Source organism: Dermacentor albipictus, unplaced genomic scaffold (genome assembly GCF_038994185.2).
Source record: "Dermacentor albipictus isolate Rhodes 1998 colony unplaced genomic scaffold, USDA_Dalb.pri_finalv2 scaffold_24, whole genome shotgun sequence".
In the NCBI taxonomy this organism is placed as follows: domain Eukaryota; kingdom Metazoa; phylum Arthropoda; class Arachnida; order Ixodida; family Ixodidae; genus Dermacentor; species Dermacentor albipictus.
In genome coordinates, this window is record NW_027225578.1 from 4,512,904 (window position 1) to 4,539,561 (window position 26,658).

At 46.8% G+C, this 26,658-nt stretch overlaps 1 protein-coding gene across 1 annotated transcript; it reads left to right on the plus strand.

The window, feature by feature from the left end:
- Window positions 1-9,664: 9,664 nt before the first annotated feature.
- Window positions 9,665-25,220, plus strand: LOC135909083 (large ribosomal subunit protein uL1-like). Its single transcript, XM_065440917.2, has 5 exons — window positions 9,665-9,870; window positions 10,136-10,291; window positions 16,415-16,563; window positions 17,230-17,402; window positions 24,987-25,220. Exons 1-5 carry the CDS (start codon window positions 9,866-9,868, stop codon window positions 25,155-25,157), a joined length of 654 nt encoding a protein of 217 aa, XP_065296989.1. The 5' UTR covers window positions 9,665-9,865; the 3' UTR covers window positions 25,158-25,220.
- Window positions 25,221-26,658: the final 1,438 nt, after the last annotated feature.

Genomic DNA, 26,658 nt, shown 5'->3' on the forward strand with positions numbered 1-26,658 from the left:
ACCAGCAGAATGTTGAGAAACCTCGAGGACACGTCGATCGTCTGTCTGACCGACAAAATCAACGAGTCCTGGAATAGCGGTGTTGTTCCTGCAGAATGGAAGATGGCCTGCACGGTGCTCATTCCCAAGCCCGGCAAGGCCCCGAACATCGAGAACCTCAGGCCGATTTCTCTAACCTCCTGCGTCGGCCACGTCATGGAGCGCGTCGTCCTCAACAAAGTCAATGGGTACCTCGAAGACAACGAGGTTTACACGTACAACATGGTCGGCTTCCGCGCCGGGCTCTAGACGCAGGATGCAATGAAGCTAATAAAGCATCAGGTTGTGGATGGCCATTCCAGAGAGGTCAAGGCTTTGCTCGGTCTGGACCTCGAGAAAGCTTCCGACAGCGTGCTCCACACCTTCATCGTATAGACCATTTCAGACCTGGGTCTCGGTTCCAGATTCCATAGCTACGTCAGCGCTTTCCTAACGGACAGGAAGGCCAAGCTTCGCATAGGGGACTTCCGCTCCGACGATGTGCCCCTCGGAGGGCGGGGCACTCCTCAGGGCGCCGTCATCTCACCCACACTGTTTAACATTCGTATGATTGGTCTTTCCGAGAGGTTGGCACGCGTAGAGGGCGTCAAGCACACCATATACGCCGACGACATCACCTTATGATGCTCCGGCGGCTGCGAGGGCAGAGTAGAAGAATCCATGCAGGAGGCGATCGACGTGATCGAGGAGTATCTCCGTCCCACCGGACTTCGATGCTCCCCCACCAAGTCGGAGCTTCTGCTTTACAGAAAAGCGAAGGGAGGCAGACCCAAAGATTGGAAGCCAGTCTCCGAAAGCAGCATCAGTCTTCGCACTTGTGACGGGAGCGTGGTACCCAGGGTCGCCGTTATTTGGGTCCTGGGCATGTTTGTCGAATTCAATCATAATTCAATCATGTTTGTCGAATTCAATCAAAATCATCGCAAAGACGGACAACGCTCTCCGCTTCGTTCGCAGAATAGCGAACCGGCACCGAGGAATAAAGGAAAACAATATCCTCAGGCTCATCAATGCCTTCGTAGTATGTCACTTTATGTACACAATTTTTATGCACAACTGGCTCAGAGCGGAGCAAGACAAGCTCAACGCTCTCATCCGCAAAATGGTCAAGAGTGCTCTCGGGCTACCCATCAGGACCCATACCGAGGATCTCCTCAAGCTGGGGGTGCATTGAGGAGATTGCCGAAGCCCAAGAACGTGCGCAACTCACTCGCCTGAGCACCACAGCGGCAGGTAAACACATCCTTGAGGAGCTGGGTTACCACCCTGCGGGATTCCCGATGGTCAGTACCCCGATCCCTAGGTGCATTCGAGACAAATTCGAAGTGGCCCCTGTGCCCCGAAACGTCCATCCCGTCCATAACGAGGGCAGACGCAAGGCCAGAGCAGCAGCCATCCTCAAACAGATCAAGCAACGAGACATTCGAGCAAGCTTCGTCGACGCCGCGGAGTACAGCGATGGGAAGACCTTTGCCATCGTTGTGGTCGACTCCAGCGGCAAGATTTCCAATAGCGCCTCCATTCGCACTTCAGACCCCGGAGTCGCCGAGCAAGCCGCCATCCTCCTCGCACTGCTAGACAGTCGTGGGTCCGAGATATATAGCGATTCCAAAATGGCAGCTAGGGCTTTTCAGAAGGGTTGCATCGCCAAGCAAGCTGCTCGTCTCCTTAGCAGCTCGAGTCGATATACACTCACGCATCATTCGATCCACTGGTTTCCCGCTCACGTAGAGTCGGTCGAGGGTGCTCCCCCGAGCCTCAATGAGTCGGCTCACGAGGCTGCGCGTGACCTCACCGACCGCGCTTCCTCTGCAAGAAGCACCGACTCCCCTCCTCCCTACGGCCACAGGGACGCGCCCGCTACTCACAACGAGATTATTAAATTCTTCTACATGTCTAGAAGGGTCTTTACACTCCCTCACCCCAAGTTGAATAGGGCGCAAGCCGTACAGACACGTATCCAGACACGTATCCAGAACGGACAGACACGTATCCGTGTCTGTCCGTTCTCCACGAGGCTCACCCGGACGTGTATCGCGACAATGTCTGCCCTTCCTGCGGGCAGACCTCCACTCTAGCGCACATGCTCTGGGATTGCGGGTCGACATACCCCGAGTTCATCAAGGAGCAGTGGGACTCGCTTCTGCGAAGCCCCGCTCTAGAAAAGCAAATCTTGGTTGTCCGGCATGCCCGCGACCGGGCCGGTGGGCTAGACCTGCCGGTCCCGACGAGGGACTAGCAGGGTGCGCTACGAGTTCGCGTCCTCACCGGACCTGCAATAAAGTTTCTTCACTCACTCACTCATCCACCACAACAGCTGACGCAACGCGCAGGGCTCCTCAAACATGCGCGAGCGTGAAAGAATTGCCAGTAAATTGTCCCATGTATGCCTGTATACCAGTCAGTGTCTGGCGAGCCTTTCGGAAGCGAGCTTAGGTATATCAAGTTTTTTATTATCATATTCTTTATTAACCATATTAGGATATTGCATCTTGAAATGGCATTGACAGTCCTGTCACCAGCAGGGTGATTCAATTTGCTTAGAAATTCATCAGTAATATTCAATAACCAATAAATGAGATACCAAAACCGAAACGGGTAGCTGCTTCGTGTGACGTCACGTTGAGTCACTACGTAAGGTCCTACGCTACCATAATGTAAACACGCAGAACGCATGCTGAACACACTGTACACGTGGGGCTAACGCCAAACAAGTGAAGCTTATGATGACTCCTAACGACACAGGGAGCTTTTAGAGATTTTCCGAACTAGACAGCGGCGGTTTCAGCGACGATTTCAGCAACAGTGGCGGTGTAGTCCCTGACGTCTCAAACATAGGGGGACCAGTAAAAAAGTCATGAGTCGGGAACGCAACCAATCTTTAATATTCATTTTCAGGAAAACTAAATAACTTGCAGCCATGTTGTTTACCACATATAATCAAAGTGCAAAAGAGAACGTACATAATCAAAATTTTATTATTATCAGTGGGCATCAAAAAATTGACGTAGTTGCCCTTTAAATATCCAGATCTAAATGTGCCTCGAAAGTCGTGATAGTCTTCTACAGAGACAGCGTGTTTAGTAGTGCTCAACTCTGGCACAAATGTAAAACCATCCGGCTATATCAAAGAGCAAAGTTTTTAAAGTTGTGCACATAAAATGAGAAACCATGGTTTGCCGATTGCATCGATGTTCGTACTTAGCATGCATGCCAAGCACGTACGTTGTTACTAATCGCGCAACTTACTTTTAACATTCGTTATCTTTATCATCATCATATCTTTTATCATCAGTTTGCCGAAGACATTGTTCTATTCAGCAACAATGCAGACGAGTTACAACAAATTATTCAGGACCTTAACAGGGAGAGTGTAAGAGTGGGACTGAAGATTATTATGCCGAAGACAAAGATAATGATAAATAACCTGGCAAGGGAACAAGAGTTCCAGATCGCAAGTCAGCCTCTAGTGTCTGTAGAGGAGTACGTTTACCTAGGTCAACTAATCACAGGGAACCCGGACCATGAGAAGGAAATTCACAAAAGAATAAAAATGGGTTGTATCGCGTACGGCAGACATCGTGAGCGGCTGAATGGGAGCTTACCTTTATCTTTGAAAAGTATACAATCAGTGCATTTTACCGGTGCTGACATACGGCGCAGAGACTTGGCGGCTGACAAAAAAGCTTGAGAACAAGGACCGCGCAAAGAGCGATGGAACGAAGAATGCCAGGCATAACTTTAAGAGACAGAAAGAGAGCAGTTTGGATCAGATAGCAAACGGGCATAGACGATATTCTAATAGACATTAAGGGGAAAAATGGCGCTGGGCAGGTCATGTAATGCGCAGACTAGATAACCATAGGACCATTGGGGTCCTATGGTTATATGGTCCTATCGTCCTATAGAATGGGTACCAAGAGAAGGTAAGCGCAGTAGAGGAAGGCAGAAAACTAGATGGAGTGACGAAATTGGGAAATTTGCGGGTGCTATTTGGAATCGGTTGGCGCAGGACAGGGGTAATTGGACATCGCAGGGAGAGGCCTTCGTCTTGCAGTGGACACGAATATGATGATGATGATGATGATGATGATCTTTATCTAGATTATCTTGGAAGTTACTGTATTTTTACCTTTTATTTACGCCGTATAGTTTCCACCTAGTCTATTGAATGCTAACATGGCAAGCTGGGGCGAAAATTCATGAAACACAAATGCACGACTGTAAAGACATTTCCCAACTGGATATATAATAATGTCTGAATGATGCATGCAATGGCTAGAATAATGTGATAACGACTGTTGGTAAACAAAACAACGTTCAAAAATATGCAGAAACTCCAATATAGTTGTCTAAGTATGCGTAAGCATACCCTCAAGTTTACGTTGGCCCGCCCCTAAATTTCAAGTTGGTCCACCCCCAAATTTCAAGTTGGTCCACCTCCAAAATTAGGTTGACCCACCCCCAAATTTCAGGTTGGTCAACCCCCGAATATTAAGTTGGTCCACCACCAAATTTAGGTTGGCCCACGCGAAAATTTAAGTTGACCCACCCCTACTGAGCTTCGCCATGCATTTTCTATGGACCCCTAGTATCCCTATGGGTATTATCTCTGATGAGTTCTTTTTTTAATTGTTCCTTATCGCTATAAAGCTACCAATTATCTACATTTACTATATTATAGTGATTCAATGTCTTCGCAAATTACGCATTTTGGGGCAGATACAAGGCATCACATTTTCGCATGATGGGTTGGGGTGGCAGACGACAGGAACTGATGACCTCCCCCCCCCACACTAATGCCCCTAAATATAACAAAGATAGGGATACCTTTTCTCTCCTCCTGCGCCGGCGTTGGCTCCCCCTACGTAAAACCCCTCAATCTCCCAAAGTAGCGCCATTCACTTCCCTCCTCCTCCGCTCGGCGCGGCCTCGATGGTGGCGCCGCCGGTGGCGGGCCTGCCGTAGCAGACGACGGCTAACACGCTACGGGAGGAAATCCGCAGAAAAGTTCGTTCGAGCCCTGCGGAACAGTTTTTTCAATCGAGATGTTTCTTCGTCAGTCGGTAACTGGCCTTTAGAATTTCGTGTTGGAATAGCGGAAGAAATAAAGGAAAGGACCATTATTCAAGGCGTTTTTAAGGCGTAAAGCGCGCGGCGTTGAGAGTTCGTGTTGCTGAAACACGACGCAAGAAGGGGGAGTACTCAAACACGTGCGTAATTACCAAAGTTTCAGGTGTTGACCGCGTGAAAGTATCTGTACGTGGTTTCGGAGGTTGATTTACGTACCTGCAGGATACTTTTGTTCAGCAGGCGCGTGAGAGATTGCTGACCGCACACAGCCGGAATGGCTGTGTGCGGTCAGCAATGCCTGGCAACAAGGCCGTTTTTTTCGTTGCGCGGTGCTTTGGTAATCGTGACAATATACTGTTTTCTTTTTTTTACAAGTACTGCTCCAGGAGGGCATATGTAATGGCTAACGGAGGCCTCTGAAGAGCACGTGACATAACAATAATGCAGGTGTCGCAGGGAGTGTTCGCATACAAAATTGGCTGTCCGCGATCTTAAACCCCTTGGCATGCACAGGCTTCGGCGAGCCCCATCCAGCCCTGGTTCTAGCTTTGGTGTTCCCGTTGCCGCTTTGGTGGCCTGGAGGCGCCGTCAATAATACGAAATAATGACAAGGTGTTACAACTAGTAAATAAAATTTATTGGAGAAATACAATCGCGCCGAGGCGCCAACTTTTAAAGCAGCGCTAGCGCGCCCGCGCGAGTATTATGACACGCCAACGAGGAATTTACCGGCCCACGTACGACTCTACGATCAAAGGGCACGTTAAATATCCCCAGGCGAGCTAGATAAGGTTATCCGGAGCCATCCACTACGACCTGCATCCTAGCTTTAGTCGCTTCGGAACGTTAAAAACGTAAATCACCACAAACCAAATCAATACATGCGGGCGTACGTTCGAAGCTAAAAGACTGCATCGTAAATCACATTGAGCCTTGCAAAAGCGTCGAGAATGTGCTAACTTCTGGTGGAGCTCAAAAAAACACCCTGAATAAAGTCGCTTTTGTGTCACAGGCCAGCTGCAGATGCGTGCATTTCACCGCAAGACGAAACTACAAGAAACAAAGAGAGCACATTCGAAAAAAAAGCCAGACAACGCGCTAAAAACCACGCAGAGCTTGAACACACCCTTTTTCGAAGCGGAAGGCGTGAACTAGGCTCAAAATACGAGGTTGTGAGTAGCCGTGGCCCTTACTTCACTAAGCCGTGCGTTCTTTGCCACTTCCTCGAAGTCAGCCCGCCCGATCCTGCGAATCCACACTTCTTTTGGCGCTGCGCCCGCCAGACGGCAAAGCAAAAAGCTTTTTGCCCTCGCTGTGTCTGTTGCGGGCAACCGAAGGCGCAGCAGCATGGCATTGCAATAAAGTTCTCGGCCTTACACATTCTATTACGCTAACGCACTCCGTCAGTCCGCCTGCTGTACTTTCGTCGCGCAGGCCCAACAATGGAGGTCGACGGGCACTGGAAAGAAAAAAATATACAAAAGCGTGCGCCTGCTTCCACGTGACACAGATTGGCCAATGGGGGAGCGGAGAAGGCTGGGGTGACAGGAGTGTGGAGGAGCACGCGCCAGGGTGAGCGAGGTGGCGGCAAGATCTAAGAATGGCGCTACTTTTGAAAAATTGAGGGGCGTTACCCCTACGCGGTGCTGAACTAGCAGACGTTCTCCCAAGACGCTCCCTCTCTTCTCCGCCTGTCCCTCTTCAACGCTAAGTAAGCGGCGAGAGCACAAAGGGCGAGGCTATTGGCGGCGAGGAGTTACGGAGTCGCCATCTAGCGGAAGCGCCTCGCTGACGTAGTATGAGAGATCACGCGGCGCAGTCCTCGTAGGTTTTGCTGTCAGCGCTCACAGAAAACACCACGCGCGAGCTCTCTCGGAAATTTCAGTAAGTACTATCGAAACGACATAAGTTTTTTACTGTCTAAATAATAATCTTGGGCAAACTGAAAGCACAGAATCTTTTAGAAACGCTATCTCTTTACCGAATACGTACAGTGAACGCCACAGCGCGCTGTCGCCGCAATGGAGTCCCCGAGCCGGCTTCTTTCCTGAAAGGTAGGCAAACGCTAAGAGCAAATTATGTGAAATATCTTCTTATAGTGTTTGTATAACTAAATGGAGCGTAATAGAATGAAGCCTCAATGCAGCGATCGCACAGATTCGCAGCGACCGACTGCGCGTCTGCATGCTTGTCCGCGCACTGTTTCGCTTTCGCCGCGTGCGCGTTTTCGCACCGTGCCATGAGCCGCAGAATATGAGCATTTGACAGTATACAGGCAACCATTGTTGCGTGGGCGCTATCAGAACTGTTCCAAAATAATTTCATTGTACAGACTTCGATGCCTACGGGGACTGTGATGTGCCGTCGCAACGATTCAATTTTTTTTCCTTCGAAATTCTTGGACGTTTCAATATTATTTCTCGAGTTGCGTCGAACTGTATGTTTATCGGTGTTCTCAGCGTTCGATTTCCCGCTGCTTCTTTTTTGTAATTCAGTGCATTAATTCATCACACAAACATGACCATATGTCATTCTTTTTTTTAATGGGCTTCTTACCGCTTCCTTTCCACTCCAGTGAACTTGTCAGTATCTATAGCATCGACAAGTTCATAGACCAAACCGTCATGACATTAGTCGGGCAGCGGACTCGGGCGAGCGTCTCAATGCGCGTTTTCCGAACATCGCAGACCCGGCGCTGCAGCAGAAATCTTCCTCACCTCTTGTGCTTGCTGCATGCCCAAGTTGGAGCCGATGACTTTTCGCCGGTTTTATGTTTCGCGAGCCAAGTTTCACGCAGCTTCTTGTCCTGCAGCTACGTGTGAATAAGGCTGACACCGGGCTTCGTTGCGTACGTCCGGCACTGCAGCACCGAGCAGTAGCCTACCATGTTGCGCGCTTTCAAAAGCAGCCTCTACCTATTGTAGTGCTTTCAAGCGTTGTAAAGGAGACACTCGAAGCGGGAAAATCTCGCCACTAAATGAGGACCGCAGCGTACAAGCGAATTTAAACTCTCGTTTTCAGCTCGCTTCCGCGCTCCCGAAGCAGCCGACGCGGCCGCTATGTCCACGTGATCCCTAATAGCACGTCACGCCGACGGTGGCGCCAGCTTTTCCAGTGGTGGAGTTCAAGGCCAATATCAGCCAAGGTCGATTCAAATAGGTCGCGAAGCTTCGGGCGAAAAGTGGTTCAGTACAGATTGTCACCGACATCAGCATGGGGGGTTATGGGAGCAGCGATTGAAGCGCGAATATGTTTGGAGGGAACAAACATTGGGAAAGAAAAACGCGTTTTTTTTTTAAATTCAAATGAGACACAGTTAGATTCATTCAACGAAAACAACATTCCTAGTCAATTTTATATATTCGTGATGAGTTAAGAAAATATGTTTGATTTTATTATTATTAATAAATGCATTTCTTTTCAGCGCCCATCGCTACAGGGGGCGTTGACGCCACTATCACTCGCAGTGCAATGCACGTCTTGAAATGGGCAGAAAGGCGCACTCGTATCACCTGTTGAAATACGCCCCCCTCACAATTTGTGCTTTCTTGCTTGTCGAAGTTTGTCTTAATTTGATGACGCGGGTAGCTTCATTGCTTGTTAATCTGTTTAGTCAAAAGTAGTGAGTTACGACCGCCAGATAATTGTGTAGTTGTTTTCGTGCGACTGCGCTGGCCGCGACGGGCTTGGCATCCGACAATAGGATCAGCATTCTACACCTAAAGCTTTCGTCGGCCTCCAAACAAAGTATGTTCTGTGCAGGGATGCGATTTCGACAACCGTACGACTGGCCTTTTCCTGCATCGCTTTCCACGCCAAACAGCTATAACTGCTTATGATGATCAGAACATCAGCGCACCTGTTTGTCTATGTACCGTCACCGCTTCGCAACGTACGGCGTTGCAATCAAAAGTTACTGTCCGCATGCATTCAACCCAAACAAAGACAACGCCGTGGAATGTATGACTCAGTCGACAAAAAGCACATGCGTTTGTAGATGACATGATTGAAGTCGGGCACGAAAGTTGCTAATCAACGCATCGCAAACATGCAGCACTTAAGAGAGCGAATAACTAACGAAGCCACATAAAACATGTGGCAGCATATGATATTAGCGATGAGCGAATTTCTCGCTTATCTCACAGAGCCGGGACCATTGTGTGCGTGGAAATCAGCCCGGCTGATTATTTGAAGACGGACTTTCCTCCGCGTTTCGATTGGCTGATGGAATACGGAATAGTCGTTTGCCGTTGCTTTCACTTGTGCTGCACCCGAAGGCACAGCAACGTGGCATCGCAACCATGGAACTACGCTACAAAAAGCACAAAGAAGGCGCGGAACGTGGTGCCTACGTACGCCACTCAAAATGTTTGGCACCGCGATGGCTGCAGAAGCAAAAACAAACAAGAAAAAAGTTCGTGACTGCGTTCGGCCAATGGTTGGGTCCAGCGTTGAGGAAAAGCGCAAGGGAGAAGGACGGCGGCAATCTTCAAAATATGGCGCTACTTTTGTTCTTTATTGAGGGGTTTCACTCCCCCCCCCCTCCGACACTGCAGCGCTCCTGCCGGCAAACGGATGAAGCCCGAACAGAATTGTAGTCAGCTCGTTCTGCAGACAGACGGCGCGGTTCAGACGTCCGTTTGTTCTACCGTGATCTAGCCGATCCAGCTGTGTTGAAAGCCTTACGAGTGCTTCCACTTCCGCAAGTTCTATTGGTCATCTGCGGTGTTGGCGTAAAAGTCGGATCTCAAAAATGAGGTATGTAATCCTTTGCAATCTTTCGGTGAATTAATGTGCAATGCTCTGATTTGTGTAACGATCGATAGTTAGATGCATAACAGTACAGCGCATGATTGTATTTTAGCAACTACGGTCGTTTTATTATTGTCTTTGTAAAGCTCATACCTATGAGTAGTGCCCGCGCATTCCTTGTATGAACACTAGCCTGCAATCGCGCCCCGCCCGTGCTTTATTAAATAGTCGCTGTGATACTCACTGGCGTAAAATATTGTTCATTCTACAGCTCCAAAGTGACCCGTGACATGCTGTACGACTGCGTCAACGCGGTCTTGCGAGAGTCGGTGCGGAGCCGCCGCAAATTCGTCGAGTCGGTGGAGCTGCAGATTTCGCTCAAGAACTATGATCCACAGAAGGACAAGCGTTTCTCTGGAACCGTCAAGTAAGCCTCGACGCGTGCACGCCGTCTTCGTCCGCCCCAAGCATCGCGCATAGCTTACCTGAAACGGACAGCGTTTGACCGCGTCGTACAGTGCAGTGCACTGCTGCTTAGTTCGTGCGAGTGGCACGTTTGACGTGCACTATGCGAGGCCACGCCTGGCAGCGGCTGCTCGGTCTGAGGCTGTCCGCCCAGAAGAACATGCGAAGCCTAGTAGACGTGCAGAACGGCTTTTCACGACTGGCGACGTTGATAAGCGCCTTCGTTTAACCGAACATGCGCTCGGCTTCATCGCGCTCGTGGTCTCGCTGCGCCGCGATGCCATAGAATGGCGCGCATGGGCTGATAACGAGCGCACGATCCTTTTGCGGCAAGTGGTGTGCGCTCACTGTTCGATATGGCGTTCCTCTACCACTGTCTGTCAAGGAGCCATGCTTAAAGAGGGCATACGGTAAAGGTGTCTGGTATTTATCGCACGAAAGGTTTCCAGCAGAAATCACTGACAAGGACAGGAGGGATGATGACCCACGCTGGCTCCAGCGTGAGTCATCGTTCCTTCTGTCCTTGCCAGTGCTTTGTTGGAAACTATTCTTGCTATGTGAAACCAACGGGTTCAGACAACCACTGTTCTGAGGTATCTATAGTTATTGTAGCTCCTACATGCGTTATATATAGTCGCCTTATTGGCTCATGACATTATGTTGAATCGGTAAAGACGAATGCTGTTTTTTTTTAATATCAAGTGACGTCACGAATCGCAAAGGCGCGTACCAACATCGGTGGTTGAAGGGACACTAAAGGCCAATATTAGGCCGGTGTACTGCACCCTGAAACAAGTATATTTACGGCTGAGGCCCATGCACTATTGTCGGCTGTGAAACATATCAGAAAATCAAATATTCAAAAAACAATTTTATTTACAGACTCCTTAAGCGTCGTAAAAGCCTTGAAGTCACACTGTAAACTCAGAAACCCCGTAATTACTGAGCTCTATTCCATTCTCTGTAGAGCGTATATGTCTAACCAGCATGTCATTATATGCTGGGTGCCTGGACATAGGGGCATCGAGGATAACGTTCTAGCAGACCAGATGGCCACATCAATTTCATTGCATACAGTTAATTCTACTGCTTCGGTCCCTGTCACAGACCTGAAGCCTTTTTTAAGAAGGAAACTGCGAAACCACTGGCAACGTAAGTGGGACGCAGAAGTAAATAACAAACAGCACGTGATAAAGCCACAGTTAGGTTCTTGGCCCTCCGTAACAAAATCACGACAAACAGATGTCCTATTCTGTCGCCTCAGAATAGGACACACATTTGGTACACATAACTTTGTACTCACTGAAAATGATCCTCCAACCTGCGGTAGATGTGGGGAGAGGCTGACGGTCCTCCACGTCCTCCTGGAGTGTCGGGCAGCCGAATCTGAGAGAAACATTTTCCCCTAGCATACCGGCAGCAGATCCCCCTTCATCCTGCAATGTTACTCGGCCCAGAACCGCTATTTGACACCAACGCAGTCTTAAGTTTTCTTAAAGATGTTGTGTTGCATGTTGTTAGCCCCACATGCTCATGAGGATGCCGCTATGATAGCTATTTCGCACAGCACATGCCTCTAGGCCCTTGTATTCCAAGGGCTCTGGCGAGGCAGTAGTGCTCCAAGTAATTTTACCTTCTTATATATTTTCTATTTTGCATTCTTCTTCTACGATGGATTTTAATGTTCTTAGTATTCGTCATTAGTCATCGCCATAATTTTATAGCACGTAGATTTTACGCACTTTACAGCGAGTATTTTAGGCCACTTTACAGTCAAGTCATATCTTCCAGAATACATTGTCAACATTACTACTTGTCATGGCGCTCTTTGGCCAAACCTGGCCCTTGCGCCATAAAACACCACACATCATCATCATAGCTTTCAAAACTTGTAAGCCACTGGTCAGCTGTCTACGAGCATGTCCTGCTCTAGAAGAATTCGTTGCACAGAGTGAACAAATCTTTGCGGGAACACGTACCGGGGCGCGCGACTCGCAAAGCGCCGACGTAAGCACTTTCGTCGAGAAGTCGCCCGTTCTTGGCAAACCTGCTCGATTGCTTAGTTCTCAGTTGACCGCTAACATTAAACATCGCAGATGAATATCTGATAAAGAACAGATGAGCAGGCTGTTTTTTTTTTTGCGGCACGGAAAGTTTCGCTCAGTATCGTAAGATGCGCCCTGCTCCTTAGCAGACAACGCGGAGAAAACAGCATGTGCAGTGCTTTTTGCGCCTGCGCAGTGCTCCTCCGATTGGTTTCCGCACCTCGCGAAGCTCCAGGCGGCTTGCAATATGTAAGCTACAATTAATAGACAAGCACAGCGTTCTCTAACTCAGCTATCTCGTCCATGCCGCACGCATTCAATTATCTTCAGCAAAGATTAATAAAACGAAGTAGTTTTCAGGAAAACAGCAGTCGACGAGATAAAACGAAGTGCAATTTCCGTCAGCAGTTTAGATAGCACTGCGCTCGACGCAGGAGCCGATGTCGGTAGGTAGCTTCAATGCCTTTACACACGCACAATTCTACCGCGTACGGAAGACCCTTCCTGTCGCCTTATAGCCGTTTCAACAAGGTCGGCGGCTATTCGCTACAAACCTACTGCCTGGATAGCGTGCTTGGCTTTCATTTTCTTAGAAGCGGAAAAAAGTGGTCCTGCTGTTCGTCTCTGTGTTGGCCCAACATAGAGCCGCGCAGAACGCCCTGCCGCCTTTCCGTTTTCCTTGATTTGCTGGAAGCACTGGCTCATACAGAAACAATGTTGCAACGCACAGTTGGCGTCAAACACGTGTGCTATCGGCGTCAAATGAAACGCGAACAGCGGAGACCACAACTGAATGTGTATACAGTGCACGCCGTCCAGTCATGACTATTGACAGGCGCGAACTTCCGGTTTGGCCGCACTGCGCGATGATGAGCCCGCTATACTGCAATATTTTTGGTTCTGTTATTTGAAAGCGAGAAAAGATGAAGGCGCACTAATGATCACTGTGCAAACTGTATACACGAACGCCGCTGTTCGTGTTGCATTTGACGCACATAACGCTTGCAGTTTGGCCGCACTGAGCCATAATACTCGCCATATACTGAGATACTTTAGCTTCTGCTTTTTTTTATTTTTTTTTATTTCTAGCTTTTAAGTGAAAGAGCCAGGACACAAACGAAAAGGGGGAGCATCATCGCCCACTGCGGTCAAACCGGATGTGCCTGGCTGTAATGACTGGACGGCGCACACTGTAAACCTTCAGTTATGCTCTCCGCTGTTCGCGTTTCATTCGACGCCGATAGTACGCGTGCAGTGTGTGCCAGGAGCAGGCGAACTGAATGACAGCCGAAACTATAACCACGGCTTTGGCGTTGCGCTGCAAAGCCCGAGGGAGCGAGATCAAATCCCTACCGCGGACGTTGCATTTCGATGGGGTGAAATGCAAAAATGTCCGTGCATTGGGTGCACGTTAAAGATCTACTGGTCTTAATCAATACGGAGTCCCCGTGAAGTCCTCCACTATGGTGTGGCTCATAATCACATCGTAGTTTTGGCACGTAAAACACCATAGTTTAATTTTTAGTGATAACCAAGATAGTGCCGCCCGTTAGCGCAACGAATGAAGCGACCGAATACAAAAAGTAGGTCAAAGAGATAAAATACGAGCACACACTTTTTGTCTACACAATTCCGTAAATTTGCTTCAATCATTCGTAGGGTTCAATGTTAGAGCGAAATATGCAAAAAGTATTTTCCGTTGCCCAACAGAAACGTAGCGACCTATCAGCCAAATGCGTCCCAGTCCTAGGACCGCTATTTTTAATTTATATTAATGATATTACAACATGTGCTAAAAAAGATGTCGACATGCGTTTGTTTGCTGATGATTGTCTTCTATTCCGTTCTAATAATCCTGTGAATGACCAAATACTGGACCAATCTGTCGATGAAATCACTACCTGGTGTGACTGCTGGGTCAAAAAAAAATTAAATAATGGGGTTTTACGTGCCAAAACCGCTTTCTGATTATGAGGCACGCGTTAGCGGAGGACTCCGGAAATGTCGAACACCTGGGGTTCTTTAACGTGCACCTGCATCTAAGTACACTGGTGTTTTCGCATTTCGCCCCCATCTAATTGCGGCCACCATGGCCGGGATTCGATCCCACGACCTCGTGCTCAGCAGCCTAACACCATAGCCACTGAGCAACCACGGCAGGTAGACTGCTGGGGCATGAAATTAAACCCTAATAAAACTGTATTTATGCGTATCACTAATAAGAAACAACCATTTGTTTACCAACACATTAACCAAGGAACGCCTATTTTACTAACACAGTTATAAAAAATCTTGGCGTCACAATCACTAGCCAACTCACTTGGTCCTCCCACATTGAATATATTTGTTCATCCGCACGCAGGAAATTAGGCTTGCTAAGGCATAAACTTCAAAGGTCTCCCCCTAACACAAATCCTCGCATATAATATACCCACCGCGGTTGCTCAGTGGCTATGGTGTTGGGCTGCTGAGCACGAGGTCGCGGGATCGAATCCCGGCCACGGCGACCGCATTTCGATGGGGGCGAAATGCGAAAACACCCGTGTGCTTAGATTTAGGTGCACGTTAAGGAACCCCAGGTGGTCGAAATTTCCGGAGCCCTCCACTACAGCGTGCCTCATAATCAGAAAGTGGTTTTGGCACGTAAAACCCCATAATTTACTAAATATAATACAATAATACGGTCTAGCTTGGAATATGCATCTGAAGTTAAGGATTCGCACAATAAAAATATATTAACACCCTCGACATAATCCAAAGTTTAGCCGCTCGTTTTATTTACAACCATTTTCGCCTCTCTGACTCCCCAACTCAGCTAATAAATAAAAATAAAATGCAATCTTTAGGATGTCGAAGAAAAATCGCCAGACGGAAATTTCTTTTCCACCTATTTAGCAAAAGATGTATTCTAGACCTAACAGACATCCTTGCTCCGTTATATTCACGTCCCACAAGACGATATTATTCACACAACTTCCCCCCTATCTTCGCCCATACTAACGATTTTAAATACTTTTTTTTCTCGCACGATAATAGATTGTAACAACATGCCGCACCAAATTTTTTCCGGAAACATACTAAAATCCATTGATTATTGCGAACTGTGATTTTGATCTCGTACTTTACTATATTACATACCTGTTTGTTATTTTTCCACGCCCATATTATGTATTTGGTTGTGCACATTTTTTTTGTAACACCCCCACTGCTGCTTGGGCCATTCCTTAGCCTGCAGTCACTTCTAAATAAAAATAAATACCGAAACTAGCCTAGCTATTTACACAGTGGTAGAACACTCCGATTTATGAATTCATTGCCAATTCGTCCTCGTTGCACGTAGCGGGAGATTTCGCTATGGTTGCTATTCCCGAAACGTCAGAGGCTTGTAGCGCAGCAGGTAGCTCAGTTTTCTGTTAAGGGAAGCCAGGTGGACTCGAATTCAGTCCTAAAACTGCCAAGCTATTGCGCTGCACCGGCACGAATAATGGCCGCCTGTTGGCTCCTAAAAGCTAGCCGTTGTATATGTGACTGTTGCGCTTACGACATACATCAGTTTCTTCGGAGAAGTCGCAGTAGACGGACGTCCTAAGGCCGTATTTTGTAACGATCCATTTTTCGTTCTTATGAACCCTCGTACGATGCCACAGATAACGACTTCCAAGTCTGTGACGAAGGGTGCGGAAAATGAAATGGATCTAAAGTATGGCCCCCGCACTATTCGCTAGCGTTACGTCTGGAGTGCAATCGTGAGCAAGAATTTGACGTTTTCTGCGTCTTTTGCTGCGTTCGAAGTGCTGTGGCTGCCGCTTTTATGTGATTAAGAAATCTTTTCGGGGTGCTGTGCTGCGACTTAGCTTCAAGATATGCTTCGCTCTTTATAAACTAAAGGGCTGCTGGAGTTGTGTGTATGGCTGCAGTGGTGGCTCCAGGATTGGGCAATGTATTACACTGGTTTCACGTGCATTTCTGTGCAGTGTAACAGTTTCGTTGTATTTGCTTTTGGCAATTGCGATGCTAAAGGTGTTCCTTTTACCTCACAGGCTGAGGTACATCCCTAGGCCGAAGTTCCGTGTGTGCATTTTGGGTGATCAACAACACTGCGATGAGGCCAGAGTCAACAATCTCGACTGTATGGACGTTGAGCAAGTGAAGAAGCTCAACAAAAACAAGAAGCAAGTGAAGAAACTTGGTGTGTGCTTGCTTGTTCTTTCTGGGGCGCTTGGTGCGCTAATATTAATTTATCTGTGACCTTATGTGTTGAAGTTTGACGCATGATGTGGTGCTCTTTAAAGTCGGATATGAACACTGTTGATAGCATGCACTAAGCAAATGTGTGGGGCGGCTAGTTTAGCTGCTACCAGAGTGATTTGATGAAAACTGCATTTGTCACCTGAAGTTAGCGCAAACCCACAAACTGCACACCCCCAACACACAAACGTTGGGTGTTGCGACGCTGTCAAGCGTAGACTCCGGGGACCAGCTCGATCTGGTCAGGAACACGGGCCGGGCGGCCAGAACTAATGGGGTCCTGGACTGAGTGCTTCGCCCACACCCGGGGCCTTTGAAGGACCTTGCTGTTTTTAATTCAATAATATATATATATATATATATATATCGCTCTCTATCTCTCGTGTTTGACACAATGTAGCCTGAACTGGTAGCTGGAACTGGAAGCCAACAGCTAACATATGCCTGGGCTAAGTACACTATTTGAAAGTTGACTCGTGTTCAGCGGTAGCATGAAAAAAAATCAAGCTGTTTTCTCTTTTTCTGTAGGCGTCACCTAGGCCTTCCTATTGGTCTGCCTTTAGGTCGGGTCCTCCTTACTCATTTCTTTCCATTCTCACCACTTCAGCCAAGAAGTACCATGCGTTCATGGCCTCTGAATCGCTGATCAAGCAGATTCCACGTCTGCTGGGTCCAGGTCTGAACAAGGCGGGCAAGTTCCCCACGCTGCTTACCCACAATGAATCCATGATGACCAAGCTTGACGATGTGAAGGCCACAATCAGGTTCCAGATGAAGAAGGTATGCCGTGTAGTCCTTGTTCTGATTTGGCAGGATTAGCTTTTTGAGCTGAGTTTCTATCATGAAATTTCATTGCCTCGCAGCATACAGGAAAGCGCGAAGAAACAATTGTTTTTATTTTGTATGATGGTAGGGCAGATTGTACAAAACTCTGGACATTGACAGATTATATAGATTATAAATGTGGTTATACTCTAGTAGACAGATTATATCAGATTTCAAGCAGTCACTCTGAATAACTGCTGTTAGTTGTCGAAGCACCGTTCGCTGCCTGTATTTTTGTTGGTGTAACATACTTGATGCATTGTTCTGTGACATATGGCTAGGCCTTTTTATTGTGTTATAGCCGTCTATGACAGCAGTTTTAGTGAGCTTTGATAGGGAGCATCCTGGTGTAAATGAGTGTGAAATGTGTCGCTGAAATATTCATTCATTGTGGAAAAATGAAGGCGTGACAGGAGATAAGATTAAAGGCAGCATTTTCTTCGTAGCTTACAAGGAACCCAGAAGCCAATGAACCAAATGTATTTTCCAGTTAGATGAGGTGGTTATGAGGAATTAATGTGTACATACGACGTCGCGCCTGAATAGGGCTCTTGTTGCGGTTGTATTGTAATAGTGGCACCTCGTTTCTGCAGGTTTGTGAGCAGCGCTGCTTCCCCATAGCCGGTTTTAGATTGGCGACCTCAGTTGTGTAATGCAAAGTGTGCCTTGCTCTGCCAGCCGTGTTGGCAGTCCGCAAGTTTGTGCTACCGAATGAGTTGCCTTGACATTCCCACAGTTCATTCAGCATGATTTGAATGTTGTGCAAACAGTAAATGCCAAGGATTCAAGTCTGCATTCCTTGATTCATATTGTAGCTAGTAGGAGTGTGCGAATAGCAATTTTGAGACTGAATACGAATTTAACCGTGCCAGAATGGAATCGAATATTGAATACAGTCGAACGCCTCTACAGCGACATGAGAACGAAGGTTTATGTCCCAGCCGAATTCCTACATTTTAAACGTATCGTGAGCGCCTCTTCAACGAAGCTTCTACAATGAATTTACCTGTACAACGAATAAATTTTGGGATCTGCGACGACAATTTGTTGATTTACAATGAACGACGCCTAGCTTAGGCGCCCCTGCCTTCCGCAGACATCACCGAGGTGTGCTCTGCGCTAGCGTTTACCGCAAAGCCAGCGATGCGCTTGACGAACGCGTAGATGTCAAAAGTGTAGTTAGTTCCATGACAAGTCTCATTTCGCGGCCACGCCGTAAACGGCGGCACGATTGAACTACAGCGGCACTTCTGCTCAGAGGCAAGCTTTAAGCCTATTTACTGTATTTTCTTTTCTGCAACGCGCAAATAGTTGGACACTTTAGTTTTGCTCACTGACGTGTAACGTGAATTAAGCGGCGTTTGTTCTGGGTCGTGAGCGGCAGCGCCGACTAGTTGCGCCGACGGCGCTTTCAGTGGAGTGAGGCGGCGACGCTCCTCCGATATCGAAAAGTGGCAAAACAGACAGCAGAAACGGCGTGAGCGGCGAAGCCAACGATTCGCCTCATCGACGCAATTCCGCATCGAGGAATGTTTCTGTACCGATCATTGCCAAAACTTGCGCAGTGCACTTCGACCCAGCTTTATGCCGGCTGAATACGGGACGCGGCTCAATACGTTTTGCGCTGCGTCCAGAGTTTACCAAGTTGTTGTAAAACCTGAAAATGAAACATTAATTTCTACATACCGGCAATAACAAAAATTAAGTAATTAATAATTCATTCATTCATTCATTATAAGTAAGCGATGAAACCAAAAGTTCAATAAAGATACTACTCCAGAGGCTTTATAGCGTTTGCCTCTGCAGCCAGGAGGTGCTCGTAACAGAAAAATCGTCCCCATTGGCTCTATGTATATGTCACTCCCCTAGTATAGACCTGATGCACTGCTCCAGGAATCGATCAATTGCTACGATGCATGTTGTAACGCGTCAATGGTTGTCACGCCTGACGAATGCGTCGTAGTTGATGATGACATGATGTAATCTTAGCTGGCGACAGACGATGTCTTTAAAGGCATCTAGGGCGGAAAGGGCGCGAATGTTACCGTGGGCAACAGTGATCATACTATAAACGAACCAATTCTGACGGCAAAGGAGGCGATATCGGAGTTCGACTATCTCGGCTTTACTTTGGGCGGCTCCTGCATTTTATCGCGGAGCATGCTCTGAAACTCGGTGCCATAACGTTGGCTACATTCGCACATACTGTCAGACGAGTGGGCAAAAAATGGCGACCTAATTCACCAAGTATCTATGAATTCGTGTTAAATGTTTGATTGAACGTGTTTAATTAGTCTCCTCTATTCAGAGTGGTACGTTTCGCAATCTTTACAACGAAGTCACCCGTATAACGAAGGATTTTGGAGGTACCGAGCACTTCATTATGAAGCCGTTTGACTATTGTTTGGACAGTTTGTGAATAATGTACATCCTTCTCACCATTAACAGGAAACAATTTAAATACTTAGTTCTCACAATAAAAAGTTTGTCATTACACTCCAGATTATAAAGCAGGTTTTATTAAAAGAATAAAGGGATCATTTAGAGCAACTAAATGGATTGTTCGCAAACTCGGGGCTCTTAGGAGAATACACAGTCATGTATTAGCATTTTAGAAAGGTAATCTTGAGGAACAATTGATATCTGATTATTCCGTCTCGTCCAGACATGGCGTGTCGTCTGCGGGCGACGAAGGGTAAAAAAAACGCTTGCTGTAGATTGTCGCGGCAGATAGTGCCACTGTCGTATAAAATATGGTGCGATGAAACATATTCTGATTTAATCCTGTGAGTACACAGGGTCTGCATCTATAAATAGTATCAAATACCGACTGCCGAATGCTATGTAACATTTTATTGCGAGTGACTTTGTTTAGACGAAAAATTGTGGCTGACTGAACGACGTAGCGTGCTCTATACGGTATGTCTACTGTGGATGGGATGAAAACATATCGCACTTTCTACTTCAATTTCATGTTTGATCGTGTATAGTCGAGGACGTAAAGTATTCGAAAAGTATTGGGCAGGTATTCATATATTCAAATTATGATTCCCTGGTCAGGAACGGCAGCAGATGAAGTTAGATAACAAGGCTGTCAAGGAAAAAAAGGGACGAAGAGGACGATAGAAGAGAGATCGAATATGGCGATTAAGTTATTTCAAATGCTCAAAGGCCCCCAGCTTTCGGGGACTTCTACATTTCGGCGCTGTCGGCTGCGGACTTGGACATATGGGTGACGTTCTACGGGACACAGCGAGAAGGCGAGCCAGGCTACAAGCCGGATTGGGAGGACTTAGCTTGTGCACAAGACAAGACGGCCACTCCGGCTCTGCTCGACGTCATTGCTAAAGGGGCTGCAAACATCAACGTGGAACTGCTTGAACTCGTCCACTGGACAAGTCGCGGTCTTCCTGCTAACTGCAACGCAACCGTAAGCGTGCCTTCGTCTGTCAGTAATTTCTTAGATTCATACGTCAAGCTCGCCGCCATATAAATAGAATCGATTCAGCGGCAGAAAGCTGTTATAGCTGCTCTTGCGAACTACGGAAGAGTTGAATTACCAGTGGAACCTGAGCCGTGTTTCGTCTAGCGCCACTACATGGCTCGACTATGAGTAGGCTTGCGAACGCAATAACTGGTCCATCGATACTGATCAGTGTTACACATGCGGAAGTACCTTGGAGGAAATGTTAAAAAATGGTTGACCTTCGCACCTCGGAACACAAGAAGCAGCCGTGGAAAGCATGGAGTGAGAGGTTTCTGTGTCCATTTAGAGGAAATCCACGTGACTTGCGTGACATGGCGATCGCTTATAACCAGAAAGTCGGTGGTCTTTCGATTTTTTTTAATAACGATGGTTGTTGCAAATAGCGGTTACCATGCTTCCTGAGTCATCAGTGGTGCAACTTGTGATGCTCGGAATGAGAAGCGATCGAATGTTGGCAGCAAGTCCAAATCAGGTCCCTTTCCACCGTAGATGACCTTCTTAAAATATGTAACCATCTCAGACCTACCACCTGCTGTCGAAACCACATTCCCGACAACAGAGCAGCGGACAAATTGGTTGAGAAAAGTGCGAAGTAACCCAATGTATATGCATCCTTGTGAGACCATAATTTCACAAAGGAGATCGACTGAATGTGAGGACCCGCTTGCGAACTTACACTGCATTGACGTTGACGCAAACAAAATCAGAGTACGTTTCTCGTTAAGAGACTGTTTTTTGTCCTAATGCTTGCAAATGACCAGAAAGTGACAGCGCTCGTAGACACTGGTGCATCAGCCTCGTAAATGAAAGAAGTGTAGACGAGGCGAACATTACCACTGGAAAGTCAATTCGAGTCTGTAGTTACGATGGAGCCTCGGAGGAGTTGAAACGATGGACAGACGCAAATGTCCAGTTTAGAGACCACGAGATCACGACAAAATGTTTGGTACTGTCTCGGGTTGTTTTTCTCATATGAAGGCCAGACATGAAGCTTTTAAAGATGAATATATTGAGGTATGACGTGATCACTACTGATGAACAAAGCAGAAAGGCCACAGCCATCGAGAAGGCAAGGACTGTGTCATGTTCTAAAGATGTTCTAACCTTCCAGAATTAACATGTGTAGGCATATATCCGCTACCTTCAATGGTTATAGAAGTTTCATTAGAGTTGCGAGGTGTCCGTTGTGAGGAAAAAGCCGTGTAGTCTAAGTGAAGAGAAAGTTCTGGCTTAAACAAGAGCTTCAAGGAGTGCTCAAATCTGGTATTATTAGACCATCAACTTAACCATTTGCTTCACCAATAACCATCGTACTCAAGGAAGACGGATCACGCCGCTTATGCACGGACTACCAATCAATGAACATGCAAAGTGAACTCTACCTTTTTCCACTACCACGCATAGACGAAATCATTGAGACGGGTGGCTGTGAATGTTTCTCAAGAATAGGCCTATGTAAAGGATACTGGCAGGTACTATTTAGAGAGGAAACGAAGTTCACAGCATTTGCCACACCGTTTGTCATATACGAGTACAACAGGCTACCATTCCGGTGGAAAAAGTCTGGAGCATCGTTCCAAGAAATAATCTAGTTCTAAAAACTGTATAGGAAAGTTCTACAATGTCTACGTGGATTATATAATCGTGTACTCGAGAACAAAAGATGACCACGTGATCCACTTAACGGAAGTGCTTGAAGAACTCCCCCCCCCCCCCCAGTCAAGTAAGACTCAAAATTAATATCAAGTTAGTTGTTTTGCCGGAAGGTTGTTTTCCTCAGCAGGGTTTTTTGATGCAAGAACGAAGAGCACCAATGAGGAAAGCGTGCAACGCAACTCGTTAAACCATATGACTTGCACTCTCTCCGAGTATCCTTAGGACTCGCAGGACACTTCCGAGCGTTCATTAAAAACTACGCTATAAAGACATGTTGCCTGAGAGTTTTAACGCAAGAAAACGTTCCGAAGAATGCGAACATTGCTATGCTGAACTCGTTAGGGCCATTTCATCAGACTCCATACTCGCATTGACTGACTTTGCCTTTCGAATTGTATACTGACGCTTAACGTTATGGAACTGGCGTTGTCCTTTATCGACGAGACATGCGGAAGCCCAGCGGAAGGCAACAAGTGATTGGCTACTAGTCCTACACGCTTTCAAAAGCGCAGGTGAACTCCGCAACTACAGAAGAGGCCCTCGCAGTAGTTATGGCACCAAGATATTTTGAGATACTTGGAAGGGCGCACTTTCAAGCTGTACACTGATAATCAAGCCTTGACACACGTTCCACTAGCTCTGACTAAAGGAAGGGTGACCCGATGGATCAGCGAGATCCAGCCATTCACCTTCGAAGTGCTACATCGCCCTGGGGTAATTAAATCATTGGTATGCTGATGCGGTGTCAGGACTTTATGTATTCCAAGCAGTGAGTGCCGAAAGCGAAACTTAGCCAAGCTTTGGGAGGGAACACAGGACTTAGAAGTGAAGAATGCCTGGTGTACGTACATGAGACACGTTCCAACAATACTGCGTCTATATCATAGTCCTGAGCCGGGAGGGCACGACGGTTTCTGGAGGACCTTCTAAAAACTGAGATTTATTTGGAATAACATGAAAACCGTATGGCTAAGTACATCAAGACTTGCCATGAGTGTAACATTCTGTTCAAACTTGAATTGGTCTAAGCATGTAGATTTAACTTGATCCAAGGCACTCAGGAAACTCGGGTTCTTAAAACGTACGTTAAAAGATGCAACCAAAAACTGCAAGCTGACGGCGTACAAATCTTTAGTAAGGCCTGTACTTGAATATGCATCGGTGGTCTGGACGCCACACTTCGCCAAAGACATCATTAAACTTGAAAATGTGCAGAAAAAAGTAATAAGATTTATATATAAGCGTTATGACCGTCACTTCTCTCCCACAGTTCACGATCGCACGTTATCACTTGACACACTTCAACACAGGCGCATATGTGATCGCACTATCCTACTTCACAAGATTATCAAGAAGCGTATTTATGCTGACGCCCCCTTTTCTTTCGCCAGTTCTTCAGCACGTGTCACTTGCCGTTCCAACCCGCTAAACATCCTGCTGTTTATGCCGTTTTTAGACGGCTTCAAATTTTCATTTTTTTTTCCTTTCACAGTCAAATTGTGGAACGATTTAGATGGCACATTACGTGAGATGTCTGTTGATGATCATTTTGTGCGAGAATTACCTAATCATGTATTTTCTTTATGATACAGTACTGTTCTCTCTGTAAATCTTTGCACTCACATTTGTAATCATGCACTTTCCTAGTATTGTTTATGTATCATCTTCTGTACCACTCCTGCAATGTCCCCAATTCATGGGATAGCAGTATTTGTAAACAAAAAAAAAATATGCTAGGCGAAATTCAGACCTCGTAGAAACCTTATGGTCATGCCAACCTGCTCAGACACCCCATTCGAAGTAGTTCACCTTGATTTCGCCGAACTTAAAAAAAAAGGGGGGGGGGGGGGGGGGAGTACGAAAGACCCAAGGATTTCTAGTAGTAATAGATGAATGCACCCGATTTGTGGCTACTAAGCCCGGCAAGAAAGACGATTTGTGGCTGCTAAGCACGGCAAAGAAGGAAGTCTGCGTCATTTCGCTTCTTGAAAGAGATATAATTAGGAAAGTAATTCGTGGTCGCCGACAAAGGTCCTGCTTTTTGTAGCGACAACCTTCGTGCTTGGGCCCAGCAACGTGGTGTCCAACTAAGTTTTCCCACCCCGTACCAACCAGAAGCCAATTCTTTCACAGAGTCATACGTGATCTGAAGACATTCCTGGCTCTCTACACTGACTTCAAGCGTTCGTTGTGATCAACCGATCACGATGGTTTCAGCAATAAACTTAATAGGGCATTAAATTATAGAGATGCTTGTGTTCTGGAAATGCATGTTATGAATTTACCACTAGGCATCGATGGTTTCATTGTTTACGCCTTGTGCAGCTCTGATGCCCATTATTCCCTTCAGTGTCCCATGTTATATTCTCACCATAAACCATTTTTTTCCGTGCTAGGTACTGTGCCTTGCAGTTGCAGTCGGGCATGTCCTGATGAGTGCAGACGAGCTGGTGCTGAACCTCACCCTAGCCATCAACTACCTAGTATCTCTTTTGAAGAAGAACTGGCAAAACATTCGTTCCCTGCACATAAAGTCCACCATGGGTCCGCCCCAGAGACTCTACTGAGCCCTATTTTGGTGTGCAGCGTTAGGTGGCTCATTAAATGCGCAGCACCTTGCGCGAATTGTTTTTCGGCTGCTTGGCAAGTTCTGCAAAGTGGATGCCGAGATATTGTCGCAAATGTCAAGTTTATTTTATTTTTTTTTTTATTTTTTATTTAACAATGTCCTTACAGGCCTCGTATGAGGCATTGGGTAAGGGGGGCGTTACAATAAGATTAACAGAGTATATAGAACATATAAGAACATAATAGACATACATATTAATTGACAGTGAAAAACTATAGGTATGAGGCATTGGGTAAGGGCGGCGTTACAATAAGATTAAGAGTATATAGAACATATAAGAACATAATAGACATACATTATTGACAGTGAAAAACTATACGTATGAGGCATTGGGTAAGGGGGGCGTTACAATAAGATTAACAGAGTATATAGAACATATAAGAACATAATAGACATACATTATTGACAGTGAAAAACTACACAAATGTCCGCACAAATACAGTTAGGCGGTCATCGGTCCTCAGGGAGTCTATTCTCGGCACATATATGGCGCCTGCATGGCCGCCACTATCCGCCATGTTGGCTGTGATTGGTAGTCGAGAGGTCACGTGTTTTAGCATTTGTGCCTGGAAGCGGAAGTTTCAGAAAATGCAATTTTGCGTTTTCATCAAGATGACGAAACGTCACCAATTTTATCCACTAATAGTTCCTTCTGGTACTTGGCAGCTATATATTGCGACGTTAGCGCTTCAAAAAAAGAAAGTGAACGGTAGCGTGCAGAATCCCGCGCAATGCATCTGCAATTTCACGGTTATGTGTGGCGGTCCGAGACGGCCGCCATATCAGCTTGCTAAATGGCTGAAAATATCCCGTGAGGAGCGTCAAAGGAAGGGCTGTTTCGTAAACGTCAATTTGACGTTGCATGACGGTGCGCTGGGCCGTTATTGCAGAGGTTTTCTGCTATAACTTGTCGTGTAACAAGCCGCACAAATTATCCTGAGTGGTCATATGCAATGGCGGCCGTGAGGCATGCGTATCGCCGCGTTTTCCCAGTCGTTTGGGGCCGTGAAAATGTCTTGTTAAATGTCTTGTTCTTTCGAAATGCCTTGTTCATAACGCATGCTCATAGCACTTGCATCGCTCTCGGGTGGTGTTGGCCTGGGCCACCATTTTGTATTGCGATAGCAATTATATGGACACTCTAGGCGCATTTTTGTCGTCGCCGTGAACTTGTGTATAATGTCCAAGGGCGATAAGATCGCTGCCGCACGCCGTATGCTGTAAGTGTGAGTGGAAGCGTGCGAAGGTGAGCCAGCAATCGCAACCTAATGTCTCGCGCGGAAGCGAGGAAAGCGGAGAGGAAGGGCGCCGTCTTCCGTCGCACGCAAAGCTTCGGGGGTGCGCATTCTACTCCGTGCGGCAGTGCGCGCTCGCTCGGGCCGCTGTATCTTGAAAGCCATCTGCGAGAGGGACACTGTGTTTTCGCGGCTTAGTTCACG

Excerpts from the sequence above, each read along its gene's own strand:
- LOC135909083 (XM_065440917.2), top strand. Across the intron at positions 10,292-16,414 it reads CGTTTCTCTGGAACCGTCAA|GCTGAGGTACATCCCTAGGC; the intron begins GTAAGCCTCGAC and ends TTTACCTCACAG. Across the intron at positions 16,564-17,229 it reads GAAGCAAGTGAAGAAACTTG|CCAAGAAGTACCATGCGTTC; the intron begins GTGTGTGCTTGC and ends TCACCACTTCAG.